Here is a 23,112-nt window from a genome sequence, read left to right as displayed (position 1 = left end):
CTGGGGGTGCCTGGGTGGGCTGGGGGTTTTGAGGGGGGATTAGGGCCCTAAATAGATCTGTGTGTATATATCCCATACTCTGGCTCTACCCCAACCTTGGGGACACCGTGTGACACACACACACCATGCCCCCCGTCCATGGGTGACCCACCCCGGGATGGGAACACCTGCTCCGGCTGCTGCTGGTAATCCCCGGCCTCTAAACGGATTAAAAGGGATCATATCAAAGGAGGGGGGATGCCCGGGGGGGAACCCAATGGGTTAAACAGATTTGGGGTCGTTCGGGACGCGTCCATCGGTGCAGCCCGGTGCACTACAAGTCCCGAACGACCCCGCAGAGATGCAGGAGCCGGGGGTGTGATCTGGGGGGGGAGATCCAAAGCGGGGAGCGGGCGGGGATGATGTCAGCCTGCGGGGAGCCCCGGCGTGGCCAATGGCGCTGCGGGGCCGGGCCAGCGGCAGCGGCGGGGGCGGTGGCGGCGGCGATAGCGGCGAGAGCAACGGAGCCCATTCATGATCCAGCGAACGGCGCCGGTGGCGAGTAAAGCGGAACCGGTGCCCCGCAAAGCGGCGCCGGTCCCGCCGTCATGGAGACATCGGGGCATCTCCACGATTCGGGCGTGGGGGACTTGGAGGAGGATGGTCGGTGTCCCTGCCCGTTACCGGGGGATGAACGGTCACCGCCGCCGCCCTCCGCGCTGCCGCCGCTCCAGCACAGCCTGTTGCACTCCTCGCCCGGGTCGCTACGGGCCCCTCCTCCTCCTCCCGCCGCCCCCGCCGCCCTCCACCCTTCCTCCCGCCACGGCAGCCAGCTCAACCTCGGCGACCACCCCGCGGGCTCCGGGGTGCCGAGCGGCAAGCACCGGCAGCCCAGCCCTCTGGTTCACCGGCGGGACAGCAACCCCTTCACCGAGATCGCCATGAGCTCCTGCAAGTACAGCGGCGGCGTGATGAAGCCCCTCAGCCGGCTCAGCGCATCCCGACGGAATCTCATCGAGGCCGAGCCGGAGGCGCAGCCCCTGCAGCTCTTCGGTGCCGGCGAACCCCCCGAAATTGTCGTCTCACGAGAGGACAACCATGCGCCCACCGCCCACCGTCCCAGCCGCCCGCCCGCCCGGCCGGCCCCCAGCACCTTTGCCAAGGGGCCCAAGCGCAAGGCACAGAACATTGGGTACCGCCTTGGGCACCGCCGGGCACTGTTCGAGAAGAGGAAGCGCCTCAGTGACTACGCGCTCATCTTCGGCATGTTTGGCATTGTCGTCATGGTCATTGAGACCGAGCTCTCCTGGGGGCTCTACTCCAAGGTACCGGCGGGGCTGGGGGTGTGCGCGGGGCTGGCGGGGCCAACGTGGAGCCATTTGCCCCATCTGTGCCCCGGGGTAAATATGGAGCTCCTCTGGAGCGGGGCAGGGGCTGCTGGAGGGATGTTCCCAGAGCTTTCTGTAGTGGATGCCGCAGCCACAGGTGTTGGGCAGGGTGAGCACCCGGCTGGAGGTGCAGGAGCTCTGTGCTGGTGGCTCCAGCAGCAGGCACCGACCCACTGAGGTTTGTGTGCCTGTTGCTGGCATGGCACTGCACTCCTCACTGTGCCCCCGGCCGTGCAGCGAAGCACCCCCTCCCTCCTCCTCCTCCTCCTCCTCCACACCCCTTCCTGCCTTTTTCTAAAATTTTTTTGCCTTTTTTTTTCTTTTTTTTTTTTTTTTTTTGCAGGACAGTGTCTTTTATTTATAATTCTCCCCCCCACGTCCCTTCCAGCAGCTCCTGCTCCCAGGGCTGTGCTGGTTGGCAGCGATATGAATAACTCTTTGTATAGACATCTGTCATGTTATTTATACTTATCCAGAGAAGGGGGGAAGGCATCGGCACCCCCACCAGCACCCATGGGCGTCAGCGGGGCCGGCGCTGCTGCCGAGGGGGCTGGGGGGCAGCCAGGGGGGTCCCGGTGCTGCCCCGAGGAGGGGAAGGAGCGGTGGGAAGGGGAAGGAGCGGTGGGAAGGGGCTGCTCTCCCTTCCTGCCATGATCCCATGGGCACTGTGAGCACGGGAGGTGGAGGAGGGAATGCATGCAATCGGGGGTCCCTGTGGTTTTGGGGACCCTGCTGCCTCCCCAGGCTGGTTTGGGGGGGTCCTGAGCCCCATCTTTGCACGGCTCAATGGGCATAGGGGGGTGCAGGCAGCAGCTCCGCTGCTCTGTCTGAGGCAGGGGCATGCCAAGCTGGCATCCTTGCGGAGAAAGAAAGATGCTCCAAAGCCAGAGCCTTTTCCTGGTGGTTCCCACTCCCCCTTTGGCAGGAGCAAAGCCAAACCACCATCCCCCAGCTGCATCTGGTACCTGTTGAGCCGCAGCCACCCCGACAGGCTCCGTGTGGCGCCAGGGGGATTGTCCAGGCTCACCAGCAGAGCGCTGCCATGCTCAGTGGCCCCAGCACGCCGAGCTGCTGTGTCAGCTGGGGAAGACCCCGTGAGTCAGCGCTGCTGCCATGCAGCAGCTGTGACACGCTGCTGCCCCTCTGTCACACCGACAATCGCGCTGACAGCCACGGGCAGGCTGCAGGACGGTGCTTGGCTCTGGCCTCTGCAGGCCCCTGGGCCAGATTTGCAGCAGCTGTGTGAAAATCCCCCGGTGGGAAAGCAGAACTCGGTGGCAGGGCCGTGATGACGGGTGTGGGAGTGCCTGTGGTGCAGATGGGGTGCAGGGGTGCAGCTCCAGCCCTGCACCATGGCCCCAGCCGTGCCACCACGTGCTGCCAGGCACAGGGTGCCAGGGCTGGGCTGGGCAGCAAGGGCACAGTGATCAGGGTTTGCCTGTCAATTGGCTGTGGGCAGCACAGGGCCTCTCAATTCTGCTGCTTCCACCACCTGTGTGCAGCATCCTTCCATCACCTGGTGCAGCACGATGTGTGCCAGGGGTGCCAAAGTCCTTCCCCACTTTTGCCAAGACCCCATGTTGTTTGCTGTGAGCATGGGATCCAGGAATGGCCTTTCCTGACAGCTCTCCTCATGCAGGAGGCATTGGTGCCCAATTGTGACACTTACCAGGTGCCCCACGCAGGGTTTGTGCCCCTGAGGAGGGTCTGGCCAGAGCCACCTTGGCACAACGCTGCCCTTGGAGCTTGCCTGTTAATAGTAGTGTTTAGTCACAGCACTTTTCTTAGCACCAGCCATTATATCCACACAATTGCACAGCCAGAGCCAAGTCGTTAACAATGCGGTGCCGCCTCCACAGCAAATAGTCCCTTCTCTGCGTGCAAACAGCCTGTGGGGATGAGGAGCAGGGGAACAGAGAGCCAAGGCAGGCCAGAAACAGCCCAGAGCCAGGCCAGAGCCAGCCCAGCACGCTGGGGTGCCAAGGGTTGGGTGCCATGGGCCAGCTGGGCCTTGGCAGGCCGGGTGTGCCAGGCCTCAGCACGCCAGGGTGGCACTGAGGTGTGGCATGGGGGCTGAGGGGGGCTGGTTTGGGGGTCACAGCCTGGTGAGGGGCTGCCAGTCCTCCCCATCAGTGGGGCTGGCACACACATGGGTTAACCAGCATGCAAAGGCAGCACTGAATCCTGATTTTCACAGCCAGTTCAGCCATCAGGGAATCAGAGGCTGGGTTAATTTACATAAGATTAATTAGCTTCAGGGTCTGGTTGGATTCTCTGTGTGGATGCCACAACACTGGGCTCGGGCTGGATGGGGCTGGGGCACTGGAATCTCAGAGGGGAGGTTGGGAACTGCACTCAGCAGAACAGAAAGCTGAATTAAAAAGAGTTTTTGTTTATTTTTGCTGGTGGTACCAGTGGTGGCAGTGATGCTGATGCTCTGATGGCGCCCTTAATACTGTGTCAAGCTGCTCAGGGGGAAGCTGAAGCAGCACAAGTGCTGTTGAGGATGGGATAGCAGGGAATCAGGGGCTGATTTAATTTACATATAATTAGCTGGAGGGTCTGCTTAGATTTTCTGTGTGGATACCACGACTCTGGGCTCAGGCTGGATGGCGCCGGGGCATTGGTGTTGCACATCTCAGAGGGGAGGCTGGGAACTGCAGAACAGAATTTAAAAAGAGTTTTTGTTTATTTTTGCTGGTGGGACCAGCGGTGCTGATGGCTCTTATGATGGCCTTACTACTGGTCAAGCTGCTCAGGGGGAAGCTGAAGCAGCACAAGTGCTGTTGAGGATGGGATAGCAGGTGTTGGGGGTCAGTATTTCCTTTGGGGTGTGGAGCCCAGTGCCAGCAGACTCCCACAGCTGTGTGCCCCTTAATGCCCTCCCTGCTTTCCTCCTGCAGGACTCCATGTTCTCCCTGGCCCTGAAATGCCTTATAAGCCTCTCCACCGTCATCCTGCTGGGCCTCATCATCGCCTACCACACCCGGGAGGTGCAGGTAGGTGCTGGCATCACCACGGAGGGGCTGTGGGGTTTGCCAACCACCTGTAAGTGGGGCACAGCACCTGAGCTCACATCCTGGAGCATCCTGGAGCATCCTTCCTCTTTGGCAGGGTCTTGGGGGCCACTTCTTGGTCTGTCTGAGCCCCAGGTGCTGGGCAGATATGCTGGAGGAGACCACAGCCAGGAAGGGCTCAAGGCAGTCAAAGTGCCAAGGAAAGCCAAGAAATCCTTTCCTAATCAGGGCTGCACACTCTCTTCCTCCCTGGGAAGTTGAAGGGCTCCCAGTTTGTTCCAGGAAGGCTCTGCTTCCCTGTGCCTCGGCACAGTGCCAGCCCGCTCAGGGCCTGGGAGGAATGAATCACCAGGCAGGAGAAGGAGCATCCTGGGAAGGGATGTCAAACCCCCAGCCCTGAGTGCACCAAAACCCCACCTTGTCCCTCCTGGGGCTGGGGGGCTTTGCCATGGAGGGGTTGGCAGCAGCATCCCACTCCCTGCCTGCCCCCATGGGGACCGAGCCTGGGGGGTTGAGTTGCTCAATGCAAATATTTGAGAGCTCTGCTTGTTGCTGCAATAATATTTACCCCAGGATGACGGTGGCTGGGGTCAGCAGGGTGAGCTGTGCCCTCCCTGCTCGCTGTTTCCTCTCTGCTTGTTGTTGCTGGCAGGGATTTGGGCAAACACAACATCCACCCAGGCAGCACATAGGTCATCCCACATCTCCTGCCCTGACCAAAGTGCCACTGCTGTCCCCCTGCACCTCACCATGATCCCAGTGCTTTGCCAGGCCACTCGCACTGGGAGACAAGCAATGAGATGAGTTTGACTTGATCTGCTCCAAACAAAGTGGTGCTGGCTGCTCATTGCCCTGAGTGTTATAAAGCGTTATAAAGAAATTGCTGATAACCCAACCGAAATCTAATGGGGCTGCCAGAGCTGTAAATCCTCAGCTTCTTGGCCAAGGTGGGGACTGTGCTCACCTGGCCATGGCACTTGTCAGACCTCCCAGCCTCTGGGAAACAATGACTCCAGCCTGTTCCCTCAGGATTCCCTCTTCCTCTTTTGCCCAGAGGAGCTGCCTCATCACTGGAGGTGTTCAAGGCCAGGCTGAATGGAGTTTGGAGCAGCCTGGGGTAGTGGAAGGTGTCCCTGCCCATGAAAGTGGGTGGAATGAGATGAGCTTTAAGGTCCTGTTCAACCCAAACCAGTCTGTGATTCTATCATCCTACTAATTGTGTTAATTAGTCCTTTGTAGGCCTTCCTGTGCCTCAGTTTCTCTGGGGCTGAGGCATCACTCAGCACCATGTTATATCACAATAGGTGAAGGAGAGCAGTGCTGGCAGTGCTGTCAGCTCCTGCCAGGGTGTTCTGGAGGGGCAGAGACCCCTCATCCCTATGCTTTGAGTGCCTGGAGCTGCTCAGGCTCTTGGTGAAACTTTAATCCTCATGAGGTGTCCTGATAGCTTTTCTTGGCCTTTGTTTTCCTGGAGATGTGGTGGCTCTTGCTCCCTCCCCTGCTGGAGCCAGGGATGCTGCATGTGTTGGGAAATGCCCCCCTGGGTACCACTGAACCACTCTAGGTTTCCATGGAAACCCACTTTGATGCTTTACAGGTACAGAACAGGGAGGGGCTGGCTCAGGCTCAGGGGGATCCTGCCCAAACCTTGCTCCTTCCCCTCCCTGACCTGTGGCAGTTCCCCATCACATAGTCAAAAGGCTCCTGCCTTTTCCGCTTGCTAATTTGTTTATTTTAACACCCTTTTCCAGGAAGGAATAGGCTGTCAGCTTGCTAAATGCCTGAGGATCTCCCTTGACAGCTTGGAGCATTTTTGTAAACAATTTCTCAAACAAAGCAGCTAAAAGGAGCAGAGTTTTCCCTACAGAAAGGGAGGTGGCTGGGACAGCCACGCCGTGAGTCAGCCCCGGTGGCTCCTGCCATCCCCAGGGAGAGCCCCAAATGCCAGGCTGGGCTGGCACAGGTGCACTGGGGCCTCTGGAGGGTCGTTCCTGGCCCCAGGGCCAGCTAGGGCTGAGCTCCCCACTCACCCCTCACCCTCTGCCCAGCCCTGGCTCTGTGAGCGAGCCAGCATCGCTCCGTGAGCGAAGGATTGAGGACATGGACAATGGCACCAGCTGCCACATCCCCCCCTTGGATCCCTTCCTGGTGGTTTCTTTGGCAAGTGCTGCTGGCAGAGAGGCCCTGAGCAGGTCCCTCCTGCTGGGTGTCCCTGTCACACCAGGGAGGAGCCAATGGCAGCCCCAGCACTGCCCCTGCCCAGTCACCTGCCTGGGTGACTCCCAGGGCTCTGGTGGCATTCCAGAGAGGCCAGCTGAGCTGTCACCTCCCCAGCTCCTGCAGAGACCCCAACTCCATCGCTGAGGATGGGAGAGGAGCTGCTGTACCCAGGATGAACCATCAGTTGCCATGACAACTGGATCCCATCTCCGCCAGCAGCTGGATGCTCCGACTGTGGCGTTCACTGCCCAGATACTGCCCTGGCACTCGGGGTGTGACCACTGTCAGCGAAATCAGTGCAACCCCAGGAGCAGAGGGACTGGGGAGAGCATGCTGGTGCTCTGTGGCACCACGGCTTGCCCATTTCTGTGGCCTGGATGAGGGGGACGTTTTGGGAGGTGGGCTCCTGCCAGCCAGATTTTGAGCCTGGGTGCTCAAGGCCAGGCACATTTAAGGTTTGGTGGCCATCCCTGGGACACACCAGCAGGGCAGCACAGAGCTTGGTGGTCACTCATTCCCATGTTTTTCTTCCCCATCCATCCCCAACACTTCTGGCTGAGCCACACCCAGCTCCCCTGAGCTCTGACCCCCAGATCCTGTGGAGGGAGGGTCAGGGATGGCAGTGGGCAGGTTGTGGGGCCTGTGTGGTGACTGTTTTGCATCCTGGCAGCTCTTTGTGATCGACAACGGAGCTGACGACTGGCGGATAGCGATGACATATGAGCGCATCCTCTACATCAGCCTGGAGATGCTGGTCTGTGCCATCCACCCCATCCCCGGGGAGTACAAATTTTTCTGGACAGCTCGCCTGGCCTTCTCCTACACCCCATCCCGGGCAGAGGCTGATGTGGACATCATTCTGTCCATCCCCATGTTCCTGCGCCTCTACCTGATCGCCCGGGTGATGCTGCTGCACAGCAAGCTCTTCACCGACGCCTCCTCGCGCAGCATTGGGGCGCTCAACAAGATCAACTTCAACACCCGCTTTGTCATGAAGACTCTCATGACCATCTGCCCTGGGACAGTGCTGCTGGTCTTCAGCATTTCCCTCTGGATCATCGCTGCGTGGACAGTCCGTGTGTGTGAGAGGTGAGGGGGTTTGGGGTGCTCTGGGGTTCGGGGTGTTTGCAATGAGCTGGGATTGGGGCTTTGTGGCAGCTCAGGGTGCTCAGGGCTTGGGAATGTCTGGTGGTTTGGGGTGCTCAGCTATTAAGGATGCACAGAGGTCTGGGATGCAGGGAGGTTTGGGATGCAGGAAAGTTTGGGATGCTCAGTAGTTCAGGACACGAGCATGACAAACAGCAGTGTGGAGGTTTGGAATGCTCCATGGTTCAGGATGTGCAGCAGTTCAGGAATGCACAGAGGTTCAGGATGCAGGGTGATTTGGGATGCTCAGTAGTTCAGGACACGAGCATGACAAACAGCAGTTTGGGATGCATGGAGGTTTGGGATGCAGGAAAGTTTGGGATGCTCAGTAGTTCAGGACACGAGTAGTTCAGGACAAACAGCCGTTTGGGATGTGTGGAGGTTTGGAAAGCTCCATGGTTCAGAATGTGCAGCAGCTCAGGATGTGCAGCAGGTCAGGAATGCATGATGATGTGCAGTGGCCCTGGAAGCTCAGCACTTTGTGGTTTGGGATTCACGGCAGTTTGGAATTCTCAATGGAGATGTGATGTCCCAACAGCCTGGAGGAGGGGGGTGTTGGGGCCTCAGTGGCTCCCTGCACTGAGCCCTGCTGTTACAGATGATAAATGGCACAGGCAGGAAGCAGAGCAGGCTCAGCCCTGTCCTCACAGGTCCTTGTGCAAGAGAACATCTGTGAGAAGCCCCAGGAGCACGAGAGGGGGACAAGGAGAGTGGTAGGAGCTGGGGGCTGCGTATGGGGAGGGCCCAGAGGTGCTGATGGGGAGTGACAGGGCCTGGCTCAGGCTCCAGCATCGCTGCAAGTGACTGCCATGACAACACTGTGGTGACATACCCACAGCTCGATGGCATCACGCCAGCACCAGCGTGCTCAGCACCGGGGTTGCTGTGGCGACCAGCCTGGTGGGTATCGCTGCACCTCCATCTCCCAGGGACCTGCCACCACTCTTTGTCTGCTGAGGGAGCCAGGGGGCTGTGCTGGTGGCAGCCCAGGGCTGGGCCAGGAGGTTTTCTCCAGTGCAGGCTGCCAGCAGCACCTGGGGAAGGAGGGCAGGTCCTCCACGAGTTGCCCTGCTGTGGCAGCTTTGTGTCATCCTTGGAGCTGAGGTGTGAGGGATCACAGCAACTGGCACCCCAGGGTTACCTGGGACACACAGATTGCTTTCAAAGGGAGAGGAAGGCCACCCCCCTCCTCCTCAGGGTGGGACCCGTTGCTGTGGTCACGCTGCAAAGGGGCATTAGGGCAGCTGGAAGTGCTGTGGCAGTGGTGTGGGACGGCACACTGAGATTTTATGAGCTTTTACTGCCTGCATTTGCCTTTCTGCCTCCCCTAATGATGCTCTTCTTATGAGCTGGAAGCTCAGGCACTGCCTAATTGTGTTTGAGAAATTGTGGTTTGTGCCTCCTCAGCAGGGAGCAGGAGGACAGGCACCCAGGACACACACGGGAGGGTAACCCAACCCCTGCTGAGGCTCAGGCTGCAAGATGCAATGAAGAACTCTCAGGAACAAAAACTCCCCAGAAATTATGCAGACGAGGCACTGCAGATCATTGGCAGTTGCCATCACCTCCCTCAATGTACAGAGAGAGGCAGAAGAGAACCCAGGTGGGCTGGAGATGCGTCAGTCCTGGGGGATGCAGGACTGGGGGAATGCAGAGCCCTGGGACACGCTGTGTGTGTGAGGGATGCCACATCCCTGGGGGATGCACCAGCCCTGGGAGGGTCACACAGCTCCCACAGGGGCCACCCAGGATGAGTCCCCCTGTCCACACTGCCCACTGGCACTGGAAAACAGTTTGCTGTGGTTTCCAGGACCATTCCCAAGCAGCACCCACTGGGCCCGGGTAGTTTAGAGGTGGTGGTGCCTCTCCAAGACGTGGTCCTGGGGCTGGGCTGCCACATTTTATTGGAATATTTACCAATCCAGCCAGGCAGGACATGTCTGAGCTTGTCTGGCCCTTGGTGCTGAACCAAAAAGCAGCAACTGTGGTGTTTCACCCCACAGACACTTTGGGCTGGCTGGGTGTGTGGTGTTTCACCCCACAGACACTTTGGGCTGTTTGGATGTTGGTATTTCACCCTTAGAGACACTTTTGGCTGGTGGGTGTGTGGTGTTTCACCCCACAGACACTTTGGGCTGCCTGGGTGTGTGGTGTTTCACCCCACAGACACTTTGGGCTGGCTGGGTGCTGCAGCTGAGCCCATGGGGACAATTCCAGGCCTGCAGGAGCTCTGGTGGTGCTGGGATGGAGCTTTCCCCCATAACAGGGGCTGCTCCTCAGGTTTATCTCTGCTGGAGAAGCTTTAAGGTGATGGTGAAGCAAAGGAGTTGGTTCTGATGGAGGGTTTGGATCCAGAGCTTTATTCTGGCCCACAGGCCTCTGAATTCAGCACCAGCTCCAACAGAACTCCCTGAGCCCATGGTTGCTGCTCCTTTGAACCCCAGGGAAGGGGCAGGGAGCCACCAAGCAGGGACAGGAGGGCAGGGACAAAGGGACAAAGGGCACCTGGATGGCCCAATGTCCCCCCAGGGGTTTGAATGTGCCAATCCTTCTGGAATTCCAGGACTGACAGACAGGGCTGGTAGGGGAAAGCAGAGGTGACTGACACACCTGGCAGGGAATTATCGGTGAGGAACCCGAGGTTCTGGGGTAAACCCTGCAACGCAACAACGCAACAACGGCACCGAGCTGTGCTCTCCGTGGCTGTGGGGGCAGCAGCAGCATCCTCAGCATCCTCAGCATCCTCCCGTGCGCCGCGGGGCCGCTCCTCTCGCTGCTAGGCAACCTCGCCCGCCGCTCCGGTGTGCCCGCCCGGCCCCACGGAGTGCACGTGTGCCCCAGCGTGTGCCCGGAGCTGCCCGGAGCTCGGGGTTGGTGCTGTCACACGCAGGGCAGGGCTGTAGGGGATGCTCATGGCTCCAGAGAGGTGAGGGTGGCTGTGTGCAGGTCAGGGGGTGACACAAAGTGCCTCAGACCCTCTGTTCTTCAGCCCAGAAAGTGGTGGTGCTGGTGTCTGAGCAGGTGGCTCCTCTTTCTGCCCAGGAATTGATAAACCAGGGCCAAGCCCTCTGGTTTATCAATCTTGCTCAAAGTGCTGCTCAGAGGAGAAAATGTCCCTCTGTCCAGCAGGCCTGGAACCCCCCACCCTGTCCTGCATGATGCTTTTGGGGTTGTTCCCTCGGGACATTCCAGCCTGTGGGGTGAGGTGGGCTCAGCTCTCCTCAGGACAAGACACTGGATGGGAGAATTGTGTGTGCCCCACTGCTGGCACTGGAATTTTGGGGAGCACAACTGAGATTATGGGCCCTAACTTCCACAGAGCCCATAACTTATCTAACTCTGGGAGAATTGTGTGTGCCCCACTGCTGGCACTGGAATTTTGGGGAGGTTATGGGTGCTAACTCCCATAGAGCCCATAACTTATCTAACTCTGGGAGAATTGTGTGATAATTCCACTGCTGGCACTGGAATTTTGGGGAGGTTATGGGCTCTAACTCCCCTGGCCAACCCACCCTCACCATGGCTGAAGGTGCTTTCTCCTGCACCAGGACCTCATTTGAGTCTCCAGCTGAGGGAAAAAACATTTCAGAAAGAGGAGAAAACCCAACTGCTCTGCGAGCGATGCTCTTGGAGCTGGGATTGCCAAAAGCTCCATCTGTTTTCCCTCTCCAGATCCTGTGAAGAGGCTGGGAGAAGCCTGCCAGGGAGAGGCAGGAGAACAACCATCCTGTTCATGGTGGGGTGAAGGCACTGCCTGCCCCTGCCAGCTCAGGGCTGAGTTTGGCTGCCAGGGCTCAGCACCACATCCCTGGGAGTTGTACCTGCCCGGCTTGGCTGTGCCTGCCCAGCCCTGAGAGCTGGAGGCAGCTGGGGCTCCTCTTTTGTGATTTCTGGAAGAGCCACAGCCAGTCTGGGACAGCCAGAGTGGTCATCACTGACCTCACATCTCCAGCAGCAGGGACCTGGAAAATCTGCAGCATTCCCAAAGCTGCAGCCACTCCACATGTGCTGTGTCTGGAGTGTGTGCAAGCTGTTCTTGTGTTCCTGGAAGCCAAGGCTGTGCCAGAGGCTCCACAGGACCCATCCCCAGCAGTTCTGTTGGCAGCTCTGCCCTCTGGAGTGGCACAGCACCAGAGGGATGCCAAGGGTGAGCTGCTGTGGTCAGGGCCTTGCAGAGCCACAGCTCTTTGTCCCATCAGCACCACTGGGGACACACAACAGCACTGGGGTGTGGTGACAGCTCTGACTGAAAGCAGAAGCCCTTTCCACCGAGTTTGTGCTCTCATTTTGTCCATGTGGGTTTTCCAGTGCCAGAAATTGTGCAACCACTGCGACTGTGGCACATCCCGCTGTGCTGCTAATCCTGTGCCCAGGTGCCCCCATTCCTGCCCCATCCACCCCTGTCCCTTGCTGTGACACTCATGTCCCCATCTCCCTGGCAGGTACCACGACCAGCAGGATGTAACCAGCAACTTCCTGGGTGCTATGTGGCTCATCTCCATCACCTTCCTCTCCATAGGCTACGGGGACATGGTCCCACACACCTACTGTGGCAAGGGAGTCTGCCTGCTCACTGGCATCATGGTAAGGGGCATGCTGAGCTGGTTTCCCCCCTGTGGGCTCTGCCTGTCTCCATTTCAGGAGGAGAGGCCACTGGAATTTACCAGGAGCTCTTTCTCAGCTGTTTTGTCAATGTACAAGGCCCAATGTCTTCAGCTCTGAGGTCTCACAGCCTGGGAGTTGATGGAGCTCTCTCAGCTGATGAATTTGGGGTGGATTTGGACCCACATTCAGTAAGGGTGGAGTCAGGGAGCAGAAGGGCACCTGAGCATCCCTTGGCCATCCTGGTCCACACCATCTGGTTTCCACTGCTCACCTGCAATGGGTTCCTTTCCTTTCCAAAAGGCCACCATTCTCCAGTGCCCCCAGAGTACCTCCCCCATGAGCCCACCACGAGATCTCCTGGCTTGTGGGGCTTTCCTTTCCAGCCAGGGCTGCTGAAGGAGCAGCTGGGGGCTCCTCACAGATGTTCCCCAGCCATCAGCTCTGCCCACCTCAGCTCCAGGCCCTGGGGATGGAGCCATCCCTCCTCCCAGCTAGGGCAGACCCCATGCCATCAGCTGGAGAGACTCTATCAAGAGGGATTCATCCTGTATCACCTGCAAGTCTTTGATGTGTCTTGGATGAGGCCAGATGCAGCAAGGCTGGTGTTGCTGGTGGCAGAAAATCCCTATGGATGGGGATGATGCAGCAATTGCCAGCAGAGGAGGAGCTGCTGGCTCAGCTGAGGGGGTTCCAGGCTCCCAAAACTCTTCCCCAGCCAGTGGTGACTCTGAAGTGAGGCCCAGTACAGCCCCCCACCCCTGGGCATGGAGACCCCCACGCCCTCTGGGGTTGGAGGCTTTGCTGGGCACTCAGCACCAGGGGTAATCACGCATCCAGGAGCAGAGAGGTGGTGGCAGCCACAGAGTGCAGCAGGACCTTTGAGGACACTGAAGGATTCAGGCCACCAGGTTAATTAATGACTCCTTAAGGACAGAGAGCTTGCCAGGCTGGCAGCACTCTGCCAGAGCTCTGGGGCAGGCAGGGACCCAGCTGGAACAAGCAGAGCACGGCAGGGAGGCTCTGGCAAGGACAGCTAAGCACAGATGTGCACTGGGGATGCACATCTGGCCCTGATTGCTGGCATAAGGGAGCTCCCAGCTGCACCAGTTTGATTTGGGGCCCTTTCTCTGCTCTCACTCGTGTTGCCTGGTGTTTCTCCACTGCTCTCCCAGCCCAGACCTCTCTTGGGAATGGAGGGCTCTCCATCCCACAGGGCTCTGGCACGGGGCAGATCTCTGGCACAGGCTCCTCACCAACCACTGCTGACCTTGTTAATAGCCCTGGCCTCTCCCATTAATTACAGAGCCCTTCATCAGCCAGCCAAGGACACCCAGGCTCTGGAAGATCTTGTCAGGATAACAGGGAGGACATGTAGCTTTAGTAACCTGCAGATTTCAAGGGTGAGGGTGGGAGTGCTGGTGTTACAAACCAGAGACAAACTGTGTTCCCCAATTGATGTCCCTGCACAGGGTGCTGGATGCACAGCACTGGTGGTGGCTGTGGTGGCCAGGAAGCTGGAGCTCACCAAAGCTGAGAAGCACGTCCACAACTTCATGATGGACACACAGCTGACCAAGAGGGTAAGGTGCCATGGGGGCATTGCTGTGTGCCAGGAGCTGGGATTTGGGCTGCCATGGCAGGAGAGAGGTGTCAGCACCTCTGGATCTGTGGGTACCACAGTGGGAGAAGGTGCCAGCATCTCTGAGTGGAGCTACAACAAGAGAGGAAGGTGTTGGCACCTTTGGGGGTAAATCCTGTGGGTACCACTGCAGAGGAAGTTTTCCAGATGCTGTGGATATTGCACAGGCAGCAGTGTTACACTGAGACAAAGAGCAGCAGCTGTCTTCCAGGGGTTGAGGTGATTTTGGGAGCACACTCCCTCCTCTTCCAGAGCATGATCTCACTCCTCTTGCTGTCAGGAAGACAAGTGAATTTCAGTGATTCATGTCCACCACGGATAAGAACCATACTGTGAGGCTCCCCTGAGGAGAGCCTGCAGCAGGGTGCTGGTGGGGTCACCAGAACTGGTGTCACATCCCTGGTAGCATGGAGGAGCTGCAGGAGGTCGCTGGTGTTGGCAGCCTCACCATGGCAAAGCATCAGCCAGCCAACAGTGGCATGTCACATAATGGGCTCTGCTCTGTTTTAGAGGGGATGGTGGCAAAACAAGCATCAGTGCAGCCCTTGAAAGGCAGCCAGTGGTGGGCTGCAAGCAGGGCACCCACTTCACCCCAGAGAGCAGAGCCCCAGCCAAAGCCCTGACACCCCAGGAATAGTCAGGACCTTGGTGTGACCAGGCTGGGAGAGCAAAACAGCTGCTGAGCCCCTCTGCAGTGCCACTGATAGGGATCTGCAGGCTCCAGGCCAGGCACAGAGCAGCCAATTGCTCCTGGAGGGAGCAGCTGAGCTGTGGTTCAGGCACAGAGCTGCAGAAATCACATCCCAGCACCAGCAGCACAACTGGGACCTGCTGGCCTGGGACCTGCCCGGATTCACAGATAGGTGCCCCTCTGTCCATCTTGCCCAGCAGAAGCTCCTGCTGATCTCTCTCTCAGGAGGCTGCCAGCATGGCAATGGAGAATATGTTAGAAATTCTGAGAAAGAGCCTGAGATGCAGCATTTTCTCCAGCCTGCAGGCAGCTGGTGGAGAAAAAACTTTGGTTTTTTTTTTTTTTTCCTTGAGGTTTATGGTACAACTTTGTGTGTAGGCAAAGAGCCAGGACAGGGATGTGGGTGCAGCAGGGGCCAACAGCTCTGCCCTCTCTTGCTGCTTGAAGTGCTCAGCATCCCCTGGAACAGCCCAGGAGAGTTTGTGGGTGCAGAGCCTCTCTCCAGCTGGGGCAGGGGATGTGCAGCACTGGTTCAGTGTCTCTGAGGTCCCACATGCCTGGGGGCCTGCAGCCACTCTTCCTTTCCAGATCAAGAACGCTGCAGCCAACGTCCTGAGGGAAACATGGCTGATCTACAAACACACCAAGCTGCTGAAGAAGATCGACCATGCTAAAGTCAGGAAGCACCAGAGGAAGTTCCTACAAGCCATCCACCAGTAAGAGGCTGTGCAGGGGGCTGGGGGCAGGCTGAGCTCCAGATAAAGCAGGATGCTGTCCCTGGCAGGGCTGTGGGGGCAGTTTTGCCTTGCCCCAGATGCAGGCAGGTGTCCAGATGCAGTTTGGAAGAGGAGAGGGAGTACAGCCACGTGCTCTTTCCTTCTCCCCAGGTTACGGAGTGTGAAGATGGAGCAGAGGAAGCTGAGTGACCAAGCCAACACCCTTGTCGACCTCTCAAAGGCAAGTCCCACAGGAACCCTGTGGCTTGGCCAGACTCAGTGTTTCTCTTCACTCGGAATAACTAAAGCAGACTTGGCTGACCGCAAAATGCTCCGGCTCTGTAAATGTCAGCAAGGAATAGCTGCTGTGGGATGGCTGCCCTTGCAAAGCAGGAGATACACATTCATGAGCCAGAGGTTCCCTGCAACCCTCTTTGCAAGGGGTACCACTGCTCAGCAGCACAGGGCCAGCAGGGTTTCCTTGCTTTGGTGGCCAGGGATGAGCCAAACTGCAGTGGCAGAAGCCTTGGAGAACATGGGGTGGGCTGAGATGGGGAGCTGAGCCAAATTGCAGTGGCAGAAACCTTGGAGAAGCTGGGGTGGGAAGAGATGGGGCAGCTCTCAGGGATAAAAGGGTAAAGGTGTGAGCTAAGCCAAACTGCAGTGGCAGAAGCCTTGGAGAACATGGGGTGGGCTGAGATGGGGCAGCTGTCAGGGCAGAAAGGGTTAAAGGGGTGAGCTCTGTGGCACCAACCCCTCCAGCCATGGTACTAACTGTCCCCTGTGTCCCCTCCCCAGATGCAGAAGCTGGGGTGGGCTGAAATGGGGCAGCTCTCAGGGATAAAGGGGTAAAAGGGTGAGCTAAGCCAAACTGCAGTGGCAGAACCCTTGGAGAGGCTGGGGTGGGCTGAGATGGGGCAGCTCTCAGGGCAGAAAGGAGTGAGCTCTGTGGCACTTACCCCTCCAGCCATGATAGTGACTGTCCCCTGTGTCCCCTCCCCAGATGCAGAACGTGATGTACGACCTCATCACAGAGCTAAACGACCGCAGCGAGGACCTGGAGAAGCAGATCAGCGGCCTGGAATCCAAGCTGGAGCAGCTCAGTGCCAGCTTCAACTCCCTGCCCCTGCTGATGGCTGACATGCTGCGGCAGCAGCAGCAGCGCCTGCTCAGCGCCGTGCTGGAGGCCAGAGGGGTTGCTGTGCCCGTGGGCACCCCCCAGACACCCCTCTCTGAGAGCCCCATTGGGGTCAGCTCCACCTCCTTCCCCACCCCTTACACGAGCTCGAGCAGCTGCTAAAACACAGCCCCTGAGCCCTGCTGTGGACAGGGGAAGCGTTTCCACACGGACCGTGAGGTCTCTGTGAACTTTCCTCTGGCCCTTGAGCCGCTGCAGGAGCCTTCAGCTGGAGCCAGTAGTGGGACCAGCAGCGTCCGAGCGCCGCTCGGAGCTTTGCCAACGCCTTGGTTTGGGGAATTGCATCCCTCTTCAGGTGCCTCTACACGTGGTGAAGGAAGGGGACGGAAGGTGATGCCTTGGGCCAGCCTGTGCCGCGGCGTCCGGTGGCAGACGGGAAAAACCCACGCTCAATCTCAGGTCTTCACATTTGAAAACAAAACAAAACAAAACAAACAAAACAAACAAAACAAACAAAACACCGAGTCAGAAGCACTGAAGCAACGGAGACACCGGAGGGAGAGGTTTTTTCTCCCTGGGCCCCCTGCTCCTCTCAAGATTGCCAAACCTCGCCAGGCAGGTGCCAGCGTGGGGAGGTTGGTGATGCAGGCTCTGGCTGACGCTGCCCATGCTCCATTCCATCTCCTAGCCACAGGACAGCCCCCTCACGCTGACAGCTGGGTGACAATGATTGACTGTGACCTTCCTGTGGAGTTCTCTGGAGCTGTGAGTGTTTTCTACCCAGAGAAGAACAATGGACACTTCTTCTTTCTGGTCCTCAGTGTCATATTCTGCCTGGAGACAATGCCAGAGCCAGGAAAGCAGTGCCTACAGCGTGCAGGGCCACGCAGGGCTGTCCCCAGCCCACATGTTGGTGGCCAGGGATGGGGCTGGCAGGCCAGCTCGGGCACTGAGGGGGTCTCCAGGTACTCACATCACTGCCTGCTGGGAGCCTCCCAGCATCTTGCAAAGCCAGTGGGCTCTTTGCAGCAGCCTCAGAAGTGCTGGATGAACACCCCATCAGCTCCAAGTGTCTCCACTCGTGCTGGGAACATCCATGCTTGAGCCCAGCTGGCAATGTCCAATCCACCAGGATCAAGCAGGAGCTCGCTGGCAAGTGATGTGGTAGCAGGGGCAGGTGCTTCATCTGTTTAAAACAAAGCCCGTGGCCTTCATGCCACTTCTGCTGGGTTTGGTGGATGGCAGCAGCACTCTCTGGCACCGTCTGGCAGAGGCACTGCTGCCCATGCCTGCCAAAGTGCAGCACTTCAGACCCCATTTTACTTTTTTTTGCTGGTGTTCAGCTTCCTGAGGTACCCTTGGCATTACCTGGCTGCTTCTGGAACCAGCCACTTTCTGGTTTGCTTTCACCATTTCTCCCTTTCTCCTCCTCAGTTCTGCCCCAGTGTCACGTTCTGGCTTTCCTGGATCCTTGCATGGAGCCATGCCAGGCTCTGACTTTGGGGTTGCTGTTTGCTGCTTTCCATGAAAACTCAGCAGAGAATATTTCTATATTTTTTAAACAGATGAAGTAACCATGTAATGACTCTGCAATATTAATTACGCCTCACCCAGCAGTGTCAGTAATTGTAATCAGTCACTGTGTTACTCCAGGTATACTCAGCCTGTAATGCTCTCCTTTGTAACTTCTTCCCTTCCATAAATAATGCTGGATTTTGTGCACACCTAGGGGTAGAGACCCACCACCCTCCTGCAGCACCACCCCAACACCCCCAATGCTGAAGCATTTCCTTGCTGCCAGTGGTGAGAGGTGGTTCCACTCCCTGTGCCCTGCAGCTGGAGTCACATAGAAAATAAGCAGTAACTAGTGAGGAGTGCTGCCCCCATGCTGGCCCTAGGAGGAGGAGGAGGAGGAGGAAGGCTGCAAAATGGGATCCCTGTGCTCCAGAGGTGTTGGGAGCAGGGAACAAACGCACTCACCCCTGTTGCCTTCACGTGCCCATTGCTGCTGGTCCTTGGCCAGTGGGAGATCCCTGGCTTTGGGGAAGAGCTGCTCCTCCAAGCTTTTGTAATTGGTATAATTAATATCCCATGGATGGCTGGGGATTCACTGCTGCCTTGGAATCCCCCCATGATCTGTTCTCAGCCCTGTGTGCCTGTGGGTGCCCCCCATCCATCTTGCCCAGCAGAAGCTCCTACTGATCTCTCTCAGGAGGTTCCCAGCATAGCAATGTTAGAAATTCTGAGAAAGAGCTTGAAATGCAGCATTTTCCCTGGCCTGCAGGCAGCTGGTGGAGAAAAATGCTTTCTGGGCTTCAGGATAGGAGCAAACTGCCCCTGGGATGGTGCTGTGCATGGGATGAGGTGTGGAGATGTGTGCTGGGGCAGCAGACAGCCAGAGGAAGTATTGATCCTTAAAGATCAATATTGCCAGCAGGAACCAGGAACCTCCCTGCCAGGCACAATCGAGTCTGGGAAATCCATCCAACCCAGGGAGACAAGAGCAGGAGCTGCCAGCTGCAGGCCCAAGGTGCTCAGGACCAGAGTGAGAGTGTTGGGATTGCAGCTGGAGCAGGAGCCCCTTGCTCTGGGGCAGAGCAGCTGCTGCTGCAGTGGGATTTTGGCAGGGCTGGGGCACTGGATCCCTGTGCACCCCACAACCTTCCTCCCCTGGCCTCATCTCAGCACAACCTGCAGGGCAACCACCCCTCTGCCTGTGACCTGGGGTCTGCACTGTGTGCCCTGCACCTTACACCCTGCAAACTCCATATCCCACCCCTTCATCCCCCATTCCACACCCCTGAATGCCCAAAGCCCATATTCCACCCCTGCACCCCCCATTCCACACCCCTGAATGCCCATCCCAACCCCCAAATCCCACATCCCACCCCTTCATCCCCCATTCCAAACATCTGAATGCCCAAATCCCATATCCCATCCCTTCATCCCCCATTCCACACCCCTGAATGCCCAAATCCCATATCCCACCCCTGCACCCCCCATTCCACACCCCTGAATGCCCATCCTAACCCCCAAATCCCACATCCCACCCCTTCACCCACTCCATGCCACTTTTAGCAGTAGCCCTGACCCATTGCTCCCAGCACCAGACTCCACCATGGCCAGCACTGAGACCAACCCCCCTCCAGCCCTGCTGCCAGGAGCCCAGAGCCCACCTGAGGCCACACGGGGGGCAGGAAGGGTGAGGAGCCCCAGGGCATGGCAGCCCAGCCCGCCGTGCCCACCCTGATGGCAGCTCCTGCTCACCAGCAGCCTTGGCTGGCACAGCCCTGGTGAAGAGCTCCAGGAAATGCTCCCCAGCCAGCCCAGCCCAGCCCACACACCTGAGATGATCACTTTGGGTACCCTAAGGGACATCAGGACGGAGAGAAGAGATCAGCAGCCAAGGTGGAAGAACAGCACAAGAGGAAAATCGCAGAGATGCCGACCTCCTGCAAGCTGGGAATCGTCTGATCCCACAGCCCAGTGGGGCCAATGCCCCTCCAGGACCCACCTGATCCAGCCAGTCCCATTTTTGGCACAGCCTTGGGGGCTTTTTCTGCTCCACGAGTCTCCTTCCTGCTCTGCCTGCAAGGAACTATCCTAGAAATACCAGAAAAATTCCACAATCTCTCTGCAAACTCATGGATGTTTCTGTCCAGACTTAAGGAGCTTTGACCTGGGTTTGCATCTTGCCTCTGTACTGCTCGCTTCTTTTTTTAATGATAGGGGAAAGTATAATAGTTTATTTTAACTATGAAATATATTGCTATATTATGATGGTTATGGTAACTTTCAATTATGGTTTTGTACCCAACACGGTTGTTAGCAGGCAGCAACGCCAGGCTGCTGCCAAAAATGTCTGTTTCTGAGTACAGCTACTACTGCCAGTGAGGATGGGGGACAGGGAGAGGTGCAGAACCTGAGTTGTTATCCTTTATCACCCTTGTACTCATTTCCAGTGCTTGGAAGCTGACCTCTAGCAGGTCTGGATCTGATCTGTGTGCAGCCCAATGGCACCAGAGCTTTGCTTCTCCCTACAGAAAGGTCAGGGTTTTTCCCTTTGTTCCCAGGTTCTGGAAAGCCATTTTGCCCCAGGCTGTCTCCTCCAGCAGCAGGAGGGACTCTGCTCCTTGGGCACAAGCTCTGCAAGAGTCAAAATTTCCCTTTTCCTCCAGGCTTTGTTTCCTTTTTCCTTTGTGGCTCTTGAGAAAGCAGTGCTGCAGAGCACATTTTCATTGAATTATGGAATGGTTAAGGTTGGAAAAGTCCTCTAAGAACATCAAGTCCAGCTGTTAACCCAGCAGCACCACCAAGCCCACGTGCCTGAGTGCCACACACACAAATCTTCTAAATTCCTCCAGAGATGGGCACTCCACTGCTGCCCTGGGCAGCCTGGCCACACTTACACACCAGTAATTTTCCCAATATCCAACTTAAACCTCCTCTGGCACAACTTTCAGGCATTTTCTCTTGTCCTTTCACTTGTAACTCGGGAGAAGAGACTGGGACATGTCCAGTTCACATTTCACACCCTGCCCTGGGAGCTGCAGCTTTTGCTCAAGCTCAGGGTATGATGGCATAGGAGGGCAAAACCCTGAGCATGAAAGAGAAGTGAGATAAGGTTGCAGGGATTGTTTTGCCTCAGCCTTCCAGCTGGGAACAGGCTGCCCAGAGTTGTGTCTGCCCCATCTCTGGAAGTGTTCAAGGCCAGGTTAGGTGGGGCTTGGAGCAACCTGGCCTAGTGGAAAATGTCTCAGCCCATGGCATGGGGAATGAGATGAGCTTGAAGTCCCCTCCAATCCAAACTGTTCTGTGATTCCATGATTCTGTGATTCCATGGACTCCTTGAGCCTCAGAGAGCATCACTTCCTTACCTCCAGCCCCTCCTGAGCTGCTGGACCTGATCCCTGCTGGATCAAAAGTCTTAAACTGCTCTTTGGCAACCACACTTTGTCCTGGCCAGTCTCCACAGAGCACGACATGTCAGGGAATGAGCAGCACCTGTGGAACAAATTCCTGCTGCTTTTGTCCAGAGAAAGTCCAGAAGTCCCTGCACTTCTCAGAGCTGCAGTCACTGCCATGCTGCCACTGTAGAGCTGTGCTGGTCTCACCATTCCAGGCCAGTCCATCCCAGCAGAGCCCCAGCAGCAATGAGCTGCCATGAGGTCTGGATGCTCCTTGCTGGACCCCAGACCTGAAATCTCCCTGCAGAAACCAGCTCTGATGGAGGAAAGAGGTTGGTTCTTCTTCTCAGAGGCCAGGGCTGAGCCTCTGCTGCTGCCAGGGGACTCCTGGTCCTCTCCCTTGGGCTTCTCCTGCCCAGCACCTCCCAGGCAGCCCAGAGCCCTGTGCCTTGGCCACCAGGTATGTTTGCTGGGGGGCAATGGTGGTGATTGCTCAGCAGTTTGGGGAGATTCTGCTGCCAGGCTCTGCTCTGAGCTTCTTCTCACCTAACTCCAAGCGCCCTCCTAAAAGGTATCCAAAGGGTCCAAGGTTGTAGAGAGGGGATTTTGCAGGAGAGAGAAAAAGCTTCCAAAGCTTTTTCTCCATGGCATTAGTTATTTCCCTATGGGATGAGCCACCTCAGAGCCCCACAAGGCACCAGGCAGGGCTCCAGAACCACCTGCCCAAGTGGGTGCTCTTGGCTGGGGGCCCTGGTGCTCAGAGCACGCAGCTCTGCTCCTTCTTCCACCCAAAGTGTTCTTCCCCCCACTGGGGTCTCAGCACTGCCCATGCACCTTCCAGTGGGAGCTGCTTGCATGTTCTCTGTGGTCAGGATCCAGTCCTGGGCTTTACCTTCCTCCCTCAGGGCCGGTCTCTCAGCTGGAGGACAGGAGTGGGGGCTGGCCCGTGTGACAACAGCCCATCCCCACAGCATTGCCATAAACCCGAGCTGTACCCAGAAACAGGCATGTTTTAAACTATGGCTTTAACCTGTTCACTGTAAAAAGTGCCTTGGACTTTAATCTGAAGAGGTCACTATCTAGAAGTATTTACCTGTGCGGGTGTGTAAGGATGCAGCTCTGTGTGCAGAGTTACACACACAAATATATGATCTATACGTACAGCCACCAGTGCCTCAGAGCCTCTGTTCTGCAAGCTGGAAAAGTTCTTTCCTTTCTGCCCCTGGAGTGATGTTGGAGGTATTTCTGACCCAGGGACCCCTTGCCAAAGTGAAACAAGGGTTGTGCTGGGTGCAGGGATTGCCCTCAGCAGTGCTGAGCTGTCCTGTTCATCCCCAGGAAGCAGCTTGGTGCTCCTCAGGGTCTGTCTGCACAGTCTGGGAATCCCCCAGGGAAGGGAATAAATCCCTGTTCCCTTGTGCAGAGGGGTCACATCTCTGGACTCCCCATGCCAGGAGCTGCTGGGCACTTTGCAAAACCAGGGGGAACCCCCAGATGCTTTGTTGTATGGGAGTGATGAGGGGCTTTCCAAAAGGATTTTTGGTTCCCCTGTTCTTGGGCTGTGGCTCAAGAAAGGAGTGGAGGAGGCTGGTGGAATGGCAGATGATTTTTCCTCTGGCTCTGCACTGAGGCTTCTCATGCTCACCCAACTCTGCTCAAACATCAG

General features: G+C 57.3%; 1 protein-coding gene across 1 annotated transcript; it reads left to right on the top strand.

The window, feature by feature from the left end:
* Window positions 1-474: 474 nt before the first annotated feature.
* Window positions 475-22,613, top strand: KCNN3 (potassium calcium-activated channel subfamily N member 3). Its single transcript, XM_064732759.1, has 8 exons — window positions 475-1,304; window positions 4,271-4,366; window positions 7,275-7,693; window positions 12,193-12,334; window positions 13,825-13,935; window positions 15,274-15,401; window positions 15,573-15,642; window positions 16,405-22,613. Exons 1-8 carry the CDS (start codon window positions 588-590, stop codon window positions 16,699-16,701), a joined length of 1,980 nt encoding a protein of 659 aa, XP_064588829.1. The 5' UTR covers window positions 475-587; the 3' UTR covers window positions 16,702-22,613.
* Window positions 22,614-23,112: the final 499 nt, after the last annotated feature.

The sequence above is a fragment of the Zonotrichia leucophrys genome, chromosome 25, assembly GCF_028769735.1.
Source record: "Zonotrichia leucophrys gambelii isolate GWCS_2022_RI chromosome 25, RI_Zleu_2.0, whole genome shotgun sequence".
Lineage (NCBI taxonomy): Eukaryota > Metazoa > Chordata > Aves > Passeriformes > Passerellidae > Zonotrichia > Zonotrichia leucophrys.
Note: the sequence above shows the minus strand (reverse complement) of the source record. Positions and strands in the feature narration are given on the sequence as shown.